The following is a 10,278-nucleotide window of genomic DNA, read 5'->3' on the forward strand; positions in this document are numbered from 1 at the left end:
TCAAAGTGTGTATTTTTTTTTAATTAATTCCATATATTTTTTATTAGAGTATAAGAAACAAGATGGAACATACACTTCACTTATACTTAGGTTAATATATTTAAAGGGATGGATGCTTCTTTATCCCGCTTATCCTGTTACAATAAAGATAATACACAGTTACAAATCTCACAGATAGGAATTAGTAAAATCAGCATTTCAGGGAAACCACCTCGGATAATCCAACAAAGCTGAAATAAAGCATGCCAACTTTTTTTTAAATTTTTCTGCAACATTTTATTGGCTTTGTGTATTTTCATTTGATGGAACTGGAGGATTAGGGCTGGCAAAAAGTGCTCCCATGGAAAACGTTGGACTTGGGAATCCTCACAAGCCTTTTATTTCTCAATTCCCACAATCAGAGAAAAGCTGGATGAATTAAAACCTTTAATCTTTCTCTGCTGATGACGACTCTCTGCTTTGGGTGCATTTATTTGGTTTGAGGCAGCTCATCCGCCTTGCTTTTGGAGATTTGGACTTCAAAGTTCCTCCACCAAGTCTGGCAGAAGCCAGTAGGTGGCAGGACCAACCCAAGGCTTCGCTTCCCTGGGCACCATGGGCATTCCCAAAATGCAAAACCAGGCGTTTCTGTTCCCATTCCTGTTCCACAGCCTCAGAGAGGTGTGGAATAACTCCTTCAGGATCAAGGATCCAGAGCCACCTGCAACCCAAACAACTGACACCAACCAGAGCAAGGGAAAGAGCCCCAAACCTCCACGCATCCAGATGTGCACCACATCTGCTTTTTCCAGAGGGCACGGATCCTATAACTCATCCCATGGACACACGGACATCCCCACCAGAGCTTCCCACAGGGGTGGTGGGACCACAGCCTCCTTTTTTCACAGCAAACAAAGTCCCTGGGAGACAAATTCCTTCAAAAAAACCCCAACTTGAGCAAACCAACACCAGTCCAGGACATCCTTGGAGCAGCAAAGTGGATCCTTGGAGCAATAATCAAACAACAAATCAATCATTTGTTCTCTTGCAGCAAGGAAGTCACCTCAGGTTTGTGGTTTCCAAAAGAAATTTTTCCCTTAAGAAAAAATAATTCTCAAAACCAGCTGGAAGAACTGTTTGGTTCTTTGTTTTGAAGTCCTTTTCTTGGGCAAACAGCAAACTCCCAGATCCTGGGTGAGAAACGCTGATGCCACAATGGATTTTGAGCATTTTTAGACAATCCACAAAAAATTCGAGCCCTTGGTGGGGTGGTGGGAGATGGCAGCAGCTGCTGGTGAATTACAGCCTTTTCCAGGATGGAAGCACTGAAAGCATTTTCTCAGGAACACGCTCCAAAGTGGGCAGGAATTTCACTTTAGTTCTTAATTTCCAGTAAAAACTCTTCCAGGATATTTTATGTTTCTAGGGAGCCAAACCTCCTCCCCTCATAACTTCTTGTCTTGTCAGAACAGGTGAATATCTGAGTTTTCTGCTCAGATTTTGATCTCTTAATTTCCACAGTCCACAGAAACACATCCAAAGCACTTCAGGGCTGTCCCACCATGGCCTTTAAATTCCAAATCCAGCATTTGGATCAACAACCCACTCACCAGCCCGAACACTTCATAAATCCCATTGCTTTTCCTACTTATTGCCTTATTAATGATTTTAATTACTTCACCTGCCCATTTTTAGGCCTGGGTTTTACAACAGATGAGGTTCTCACCAAGTTTGTCATTCTGGGGATTTGGAGGCAAAAAATAAAACCTAGAGTAGGACTAGGAATAGTGAGAGTTGGCATGACTGATGAGAAAGTGCTTGGGATTCGACTGTGACAACCTGTCAACCCCCTCCCTCTCTCAAACACGCATGGATCCATCCAAATGTCGTTTTTGCCAGGAAAGGAAATACTGAAAATATCTCTTTTTTCCATATTCTAGATTAGAGTACATGGGAAGGAAGAGACAAAAAGAGAGAGAGGAAGAAAAACTAATCTCTTTGTGAAATTTATCCAACCAACCCTCAGCTCACTCCCCTGGCAATTCCATGAATGTAATTAGTTATTTATTGGGATAAGCAGCCTCTGGATGCTCCTCCCATGAGCCTGGCACTACCAAATCCTTGGCACTGGCCAAGGAACCCCGAGAAAAGAAGGAGGAGGAGACAACCAGGGCCCTTGGAGGAGACAACTAGGTCTTCAACGAATGAGACTGTCCAGTGTGGCATCGTCAGGATCCTCATAAAAGCATGGATGGACATCAGGGCACAGCTGATGGCTTTGAACTTCAGCTCTTTGCTAAAGGTAATAGAGTCCCAAACCAACCCCAAAACCTTTTTGCAGGTGGCCAGAAAAGACAGAGCCTCCCTAAATTCAATGTAGAGTGCTCTGGTGTCACAGCAAGTGCTGAAGGACAAATGAACCCAAAAAACAAGGTTTTGAACCCTTTTGGGAGGAAGGCTGAGGCACGAGGAAGCTGGGGAATATTCATCTCAGTTTAGGAAGTTTTTCCCCAATTTTCCCTGTGCCCCACGTGCATAGCAGAGGTTTGTGGGGCATCTCAGGCCCCAAGGTCCCAGGAGGATGCTTTATCCAAAGGAAGGCACATCCAAGGACCAGCACAAGTGATGCATTCTTCCCAAATTAACCCCTAAATTGCAGCTCACATCCCACTGACCCATCCCTCCTGTTGGAAAAGCTGTCATTAACATCTCTGTCCCTTTAATTAAAATAGGGGGAGAAGGGAGGGAGGGAAAAAAACATAAAACCACTTTTGTTACCAACATTTCTGTACAACTCTGCAAACACCTTTCATTTATCACTACCTGAAGAGGGGACAGAGGTGGGAACTGAAAGGTTTTGGAGCTTTTGTTTAGGTTTTGACACAGAATAGGAGAAGCAGGTACAAGGCATGGCTAAAATGTGCCAACACCTGGGTTTTGCTGCTAGAAATAGAAGGAAAAAAAGAGCCCAGTGCACCTCTGATCAATCAGTGGAAGTGACAAAGAGCTTGAACTTGACAGTTTAAGGCTGAATTCTGGCTTGGTTTGTGGCGAGCAGGTCCCCAGGCAAGCAGAGTAGGCAGGACAGAAGACAGAGAGGGCAGGAGACAGCTGAGAACTTCTAGGAAAAACCTTGCCAAAACACCTGGGAAGATCCTGGGAGCTGAGGGACAGCAGATGTGGAAGGCTGGGTGGTGAAGTCACCTCCAGAAGTCCATGGGCACCATCAGGCATTGAAGGTTGGACCTTAAGATCTGGGTATGGACATCTTCTCCTCTGACTCCATCACATTTTTCAGACCTGTTGCCCATTCAGGTATCACCATTGTGGTGGTCACCATGACAAGTCCAAAGTGGGGAAACTGAGGCACCAAGTCTTTGTAAAATGCAGATTCACTTCAGAGTATCCTCCTGCCAGGGTAATTGCTCCGTTAGAGTTGACTCAGACCCCAAAACTTGGCATTTATCAGTAAAATGCATCTGGAAGAAGTCACTCCCAAGGGAGGTGGAACAAGCTGGCCCAGAGGTTTTTTTATCAGGAAGGACAGCAACAGGGAGGAGATGGATTTGCTGCTCACGACTGGAAAGGATGTGGAGATGAAGCACCCAAAAGCTGCTCGAGAGGGTGAGGGACCCTCATGCTGGGCACCAACATTGGGATTTTCCATGAAAGAGTTCCTAATCCCTGGAGCAAGGAAACACACACACGTCCCATCCCAGGTAACAACAGGAGCAAGTTTATTCAGGTCTGGCACTTACAGAACTTGGAAGGACAAGGTACACGGCATTGGTTTTCCAGAAAAGTCAGCCCAGGATCAGAAGAAACGAGACTATTTTATAAAAAGAGACTGCAGCTGTGAGGGGCCAGGAATGTGTCTCCCTTTGGATCCTGCATTCCCTCTGCCTCTGCCACCCATATGCTGGAGCAGACCTGGTGGAGCTTGGGGTGAATCTGTTCTCTGCGAGTCCCAGCCTGGTTTAACCAACTTTAGAAATTAGGGGAGGTGGGAGGGGGGATTATTAATAGGTAGAAAAAGCAGAAACCTTTCCAAAAATCATCCACCTTGGCGAAGGAGGAGCGAGAGTGCAGCGGGAGACGTCCACAGGAGGAGGAGAACAAGCTCAGCCAAACCACCCAGGTCCTCCAACTCGCTTGGAAGAGCAAAAAAAGTCTGGGAAACAATCACCTTGGAAGCCTGCTGAGAAGTAGAGGATCTCCTTGCAGACAGCAACAGAGAAGATATTGGCTAACGAGACCCGTGGGAGGCGGCCCTTCCTCAGGCAGCCCCATCACTGGCGAGCCCAGAGGACGTAGATGAAGCTGATGAGGATTCCCAAGGCCAGGATGGTGGAGCTGGCTCGGACGCTGCTGGAACCGCTGATGTTGCAGAGGAAGGAGTCGCAGCAGTAAACGGAGGCGGCCGCAATTCCCAGGTTGATCCCGGCGCTTGGGCAGATGGGAGAGCATCCCTTGGAGATGGACTGGCCGGATTTGCCGCCTGGGTTTGGGGTGGGGGGGAGAGGAAGGAAAATAGGCAGGTTTAGAATGTGGTTTTTTCTGATCACCTGCTCTGCAAAGAATTTCAGTGCTGGAAGAGCCAGGTTGGTGCAGGTGGCACAGGGAGGATGAAGTGCTCTGGAGGGGATGAAGTGGTTCTCAGAGACAGGAATCCCAGCCAGCCCATCTTATCAAGGATCACCCCTGATAAGCTCACACAAACACCCCAGAGACCACACAACACCCCAGAGACAACCCTTTGGATTGGTCAATGCTCAGCAACAATAGCTCCCGTGAGGAATCCCAAAAATCCCTCTTGAGCTTCACTCTGGGGCTCCTCAAGGGAGACAGGGAGCACTGGGGAGGCACTTGGGAGGCAAGACTGCATTTAACAGAGAGGCACAGCCCATGTTAAGAGGAAAGAGGAAACCATTAGCAGTGGGCTGCGAAGGGAAGTTTATAAAAACTCCTAGTCTCTGTTTGTGCACATCTGACCCACCCACGCTGCAAACTTGGGCATGAAATTCCCCCACTCCTGCCAGGGAGAGCCAGGATGGGCTCTGGCTCCTGCAAAGGTTCCAAGAGATCTGCCAGAGCATCCTGCCTCCCTCAGCACAGCAGCTGGGAAGGACAGAACCCCCCCCACATCTCTCCAGGCACACAGGAAGGAAACTCACAACCCTCCCTTCCCGCCTCGTCCACAGAAAGTGAAGCAAAGGTTGGGACTCAGGGACCAAGAACCCAAACAGGAGGCAAAACAATCAGCAGGAACAGCAACCCTGGAGCTTCCCACACAGGGAGCCTGCAGCATCCTCCACGCTTTCACTTATTCATCAGCAAACTCCCCGCCCCCAGCAGCCTGAAATTCCCCCCGGACTGGCGGGCATCGGTGCAGGCACGTGGGCTTTAACGTGACTCCTCCTGGCAGCGCATCCCTCCTCACAATCCCCGTGGGATGGTCCGACACACTCAGTTGCTAAGCAGAACTTTCCCTTTATTTTTCTTTTTTTTTTCTTCCCCCCCCAACCCTGCCAGAAGAAGGCAAAGCCTCGCTGCAGCTCAGCAGGTGACCCAGGAGAGAAGGCAGGAGGGGCAAGGAGGAGGTGCCATCAGCACTCACCGAGTCCCACTCCGACGTACGTTGTCACGCAGTGGTTTTCATTCTCTCCACACTGGACAGGCGTCAGGCAGGCCCAGTTGGAGGAGGCATCCGAGCAGGAAAAGCAGACGAGCGTGTGGGCTGCGAGAGAAAGGCAAACGTCATTTAGGAGCTGGTGGGAAGATGTCCTAACTTGGAGGTCCCCACCTCTGTCCCACAGCATGTCTCGCATCTGCCCACAGCCAGGTTTTTGGTTTCACTTTTATCAACCTGCAACAGAGGATTTTTTTTTTTTCCCCAAAAAAATTGGCCAAGCAAAGTGTTCAAGCCTCAGGGAGGCATTTAAAGCTCTTATCTGTTAAAGCTGATACAACCACACAGCCTGGTACTTTCTGTCACCACCCTGTTTGCACCAAGAATGTGCCCAAGCTACAGCTGCCAACTTTAAACCAAACTCCAGAGGAGAAATTTTTGAGGTTTGGGATCATTCAGTCCAGCCACCATGGACATGATGTCCCTGCCTGGGGCAAGGGGGTTGGAACTGAATGATCTGAAGTCCCTTCCAAGCAAAACCATTCTGATTTTAAGATGCTGTGACACTGATGGGAAATGCTCCAGGTGTGACCATAGGTTCAAACTTTCCATGACCCGGCTTTGGACACCAAGATCAGGTCATGCTTGAGCTGCAGCAGGAGGTAGAAATGATTTTGCAGCTCAAGACCTGCAAGACCAGCCGGTCCCCTAAAATTACAGAATCGTGGAATCATTTCAGGAAAAGACCTCTAAGATCTTTGAATCCAGCCATTAACCCAGCACTGCCAAATTCCAGCAGTAAACCAAGTCTTTAGGCAACACAGCTGCACAATTTTTTCAACGCTTCCAGGGATGGTGATTCCACCACTGTTCCAAAATTTGACCAGTGAAGAAATTTTTTCCCCATTTCCAAACTAAACCTCCCCCGGAGCAACTTGAGGCCATTTAAGGCTTATCCTACAGCAGCAGGATGGATTAGCTGGCTCCCATCCCTCATCCCTCACAAAAAGGAGTGATTGGAAAATAGCATTTGGGGTGGGAAATGGTTGTGGAGGCAGCCGGGACCAGAGACTCAGCAAGGCCACGGGCACTTTGATCTCTGTATTTTACACACAAGAGCATCACATCCACGCTGCAGTTGTTGACCTACATATGCAGACAGATCAGGTCTGCTCCCAGTCTTCCATGGACTCGGGATTTTGGAGCTCCCAGGCAGCCTTTCCACGAGGCACTGCCTTTCCCTTTATTTATGGGATGCAAAACAGAGAGGGGGCTGACTGAGGGTGGGAAGTGCAAGGCAGCCCCATGGATTACCAAAAATCACAGAATGGTTTGAGTTGGAAGGCAGTTTCAGGATCATTCAGTTCCAACCCTCTGCCATGGACAGGGACACCTGGAATCCCACTATTCCAGGTTGCTCCAAGCCCCATCCAACCTGGTCTGGAACACTTCCAGGGATGGGGAAGCCACAGCTTCTCTGGAAAACCTGTGCCAGGGCCTCACCACCCTCACAGGGAAGAATTCCTTCCCAATATCCAATCTAATCCTACTCTCTTTCAGTTTGAACCTATTCCTGCTTGTCCTATCCCTCTCCAGCTTTCTTGTGGGCCCCCTTGGAATATTTTCCTAAGGAACTGAAGCCCTGGAAGAGCTCTCTGAGGCACAGCAGTTACTGACATGGATATTTTGAAGAATTATTATTTGGACAAACATTGCTCAGCATCTGCCCCACTCTGCCACAGGACTGTTCTTCTCATTCCTGCTTCTCTCAGGAAAATAAAAGGCTTCTACAAGAAAAAATGAGAAAAAAAAATAACAATTGCTCTCGGAGGAATGACTTTTGAGCAGCCACAGCCGAGGAGGGGAAAGAAAACAAAATATAATCTCAGGGAAACAGATTAATGTGGGTTAGTGGGAGAGCCTGAATGTTACAGCAGAGCAGCCAAATCTCTGCTTTGGAATGGAAGCCAAGACCACAAACCCCCCAAGCAGGAATTTCCTGGATCCTCACTCTGGAAACAACCCCCACAACAAACCCGGGTTACCTGAGCACGCCAAGGCAACCACCACAACCCACAGCACCGGGATTACAGGGCCACCAGCTGAGTCAACACCTCCAGGAGAGATTCCTCAGTGGATCTCTGCGTTTAGGAGACGAGGAGGAGGATGGGACCAGCCACTGAGTCACTGTCCCTTGCTGGGCCGGCCACAGCTCCCTGTGGGACCTCGGAGTGGAGCCCAGGTCTGCTCCCAAGTCTCAGGTGACCCGTCCCAAACTCTTTTACCTCACAACCACCCCGAGGAGGTGGATTGACTCATCCCAGGAATCTTCAGCAATCAGGAATGAAGTGGATTACAGGCTTCCTGCACAGGACAGATGTCCCCATGTGTGTTTGCTCACTGCACTGAAGGCACCGAGTGGTGCAATGCTGTTCATTTAAGGTTCCAGCAGCAAACGCACCAGAAATCTTTGGACATGACATAAAAGTGCTGTTGGGCATGAAATTCTCTGCCACGTGACTCAATCCCTGCTCCTGCCACTGCATGTCCTACCTGTCCCCGTGCTTTTCATTGTCACACCTACCCATTACCCCTTGTCTTAACAGAAAAAAAAAAATCCTTCCAGCAGAGGCAGAGTTTAAGAAAGGAAATATTGAAATATTCAGCCACTTTCTGCCCCCAAAAAAAACACCCACTGCAGAGTTAGGAGAGCACAAATAGGCTGAGTGGTTTAGACAAAAGACACAAGAGGGGTTGCAGAAATAATTTCATGCAGCTGTAGACGGAGCAAAGAGTTGGAGCTCAAGGTTACAAGAAAAAAAGGGGGAAAAAAAATCACAAGACTGAACAATGCAAAAGAGAAGCCTTGTTTTCACCAGTGGAAGAATTCATGTGTTTGTTTGTTTGCTGCTTAGCTTCTCGGAGGAACAAAGAGCTCCCAAAACAGAACAGGGCATTTGGGGGAATTCCTAGAGATAAGAGGTTGAATCATTCTTGCAAAGACAAGGGGGAAAAAGGCCTTTAAAAGCCCACTTTGGAGCTCGTCAGCACCAGGAAAATGCTGTTGCTTCGGCAGCTTTCCCATTCAGCCCCGATGTCGCTTTTCCATTCTCTTAGGCAAAATCTTTACCAAGATCCACAGGCAAAATCTTTGAGCAAGCTTTTCTGTGAAATCCCCCCAGGACATGCTGGAAGTGTTTGGGGATAAAACCACCTGCAGCAAACCCTTTTGCCTGGATAAAAACTTACTTCTAAAGCTGAAGGGGTTGTGCTTTTTTGGGGGGGGATGAAACCCTTTACTGCCTTGGCCTTGGCCGCTGGAACTGAGCCCAAGCCAGCTGGGCTCTGCCGAGACCCAATGCTTTAATCGCCAGTTGCTTCCCGGATCCCACTGGGAGGGAGGAATTGGAAAGGGCAGCAAACAGCCAGTTTCACCTCAGAAAACAAGAAGGGACCCTGCTTGCTGAGCGGGGGCTGGGAGAGCTCAGAACTCTCCCGTTTGCCTCTTTGTTTGGTTTCTCCCATATGGGAACAATACGTGGTTTCGCACGGCCCCGAGGAGTTTGGAACAGTGAGGGATGGAGTCCGTGGGGAAGGAGGGGATAGCAGGCCTTGAGACTTGGGCAACTTGGCAGCTTAACACACAGCAACAGGAACCGCGTTCTCCCCTGGATGGGCGGCAGCCCTTCACAGGGCATTGTCCCCTTAGGGGTCATCGCGCCCCGAAGGATGCTCGGAGGGGGCAGCAGGAGCCAGAATCACGAGTGGCTCTGCCCTGACTTTGCTCCATCAGCCATTGCCGGGGCTGGGCTGCCTCTCCCCTCCACTCCCCTTCCTTCCCCTCGGCTGCATCTCAGCCCATCCCAGCGCCGTTATCCCGGCTGGCTGCGCCGAAAAAGGGGAGCGGAGCCGGCCCTGCTCTTTGTTCGAGCTGCAACTGGGAAAAGCTCCAGCATATCCACCCGCACAGCCGGAGATGCTCACCTATTCATACAGGCGGGGCAGCCCTGAAGTTCCTGCTCCAGGAGGGACATTGCTGCGAGGCACATCTTGGGAAGACACCCCCGCATCTCGCTCCGAACCATAACGCGGCTCAGCGCCCTGGCCCCGACCCCTTTTCAACCCTTATATCCCCAAAAGACCTCCAACTTCCACAGCCTACCCTCCCACACGCGTCGCTCCCCCAACCCCCAATTTGTTCTCTAACGCAGGTCTGGCGAGGGACCGGGAGACCTGCAGGGCAGGCGACGGTGGTGGGAGCATCCCCTTCCCTTACCTCTCTCCACGCACAGCACCGCGGCCAGCACAGCGAGCAGGAGCGCCTTCATGGTGCGGACGATGTGGCCGGAGAGATGCGCAGAGCGGCTGGAGGAGCGCAGGGCTGGCGGCAGGGCCGGGCGCCGGGGGTGGGGAAAGGGCGGCGGCTCCGCCCCGCGGGCCGGGCCCGGCCCCCGCGCCGCCTCCCCTCTCCGCCTCCCCGGCCACGCCTTGTTTCGTTTCCCCGCTAGGGAGAACCGGGGCCGGGAAAGGGGCGCTGGGAAGTGCCTGTCGGCATAGCAGCGGCTGGCCAAGGGGGAACAGAGCCAGCTTTCCCCTAGCCGTGCCCCCAGAGGCTTTTTCCAGCCCCTTTTCGGGTCCCCTGTGTTTCCCTGAAGGAGGAGACGGGAGTA

General features: G+C 50.4%; 1 protein-coding gene across 1 annotated transcript; it reads right to left on the bottom strand.

Moving 5' to 3' along the window:
- Positions 1 to 3,984: 3,984 nt before the first annotated feature.
- Positions 3,985 to 10,023, bottom strand: LOC131568999 (lymphocyte antigen 6E). Its single transcript, XM_058821194.1, has 3 exons — positions 9,885 to 10,023; positions 5,597 to 5,716; positions 3,985 to 4,477 (listed from the first exon to the last, which is right to left on the bottom strand). Exons 1-3 carry the CDS (start codon positions 9,934 to 9,936, stop codon positions 4,269 to 4,271), a joined length of 381 nt encoding a protein of 126 aa, XP_058677177.1. The 5' UTR covers positions 9,937 to 10,023; the 3' UTR covers positions 3,985 to 4,268.
- Between the last annotated feature and the right edge of the window lie 255 nt (positions 10,024 to 10,278).

This window comes from Ammospiza caudacuta, chromosome 1, assembly GCF_027887145.1.
Source record: "Ammospiza caudacuta isolate bAmmCau1 chromosome 1, bAmmCau1.pri, whole genome shotgun sequence".
Taxonomy (NCBI): Eukaryota; Metazoa; Chordata; class Aves; order Passeriformes; family Passerellidae; genus Ammospiza; species Ammospiza caudacuta.

Bases quoted from the DNA above. Each gene is read 5' to 3' on its own strand.
- LOC131568999 (XM_058821194.1), bottom strand. From the start codon at position 9,936: ATGAAGGCGCTCCTGCTCGCTGTGCTGGCCGCGGTGCTGTGCGTGGAG. The intron at 5,717-9,884 runs GTAAGGGAAGGG...TTTCTCTCGCAG, and splicing joins GGTGCTGTGCGTGGAGAGAG to CCCACACGCTCGTCTGCTTT. The intron at 4,478-5,596 runs GTGAGTGCTGAT...CCCCAAACCCAG, and splicing joins GTACGTCGGAGTGGGACTCG to GCGGCAAATCCGGCCAGTCC.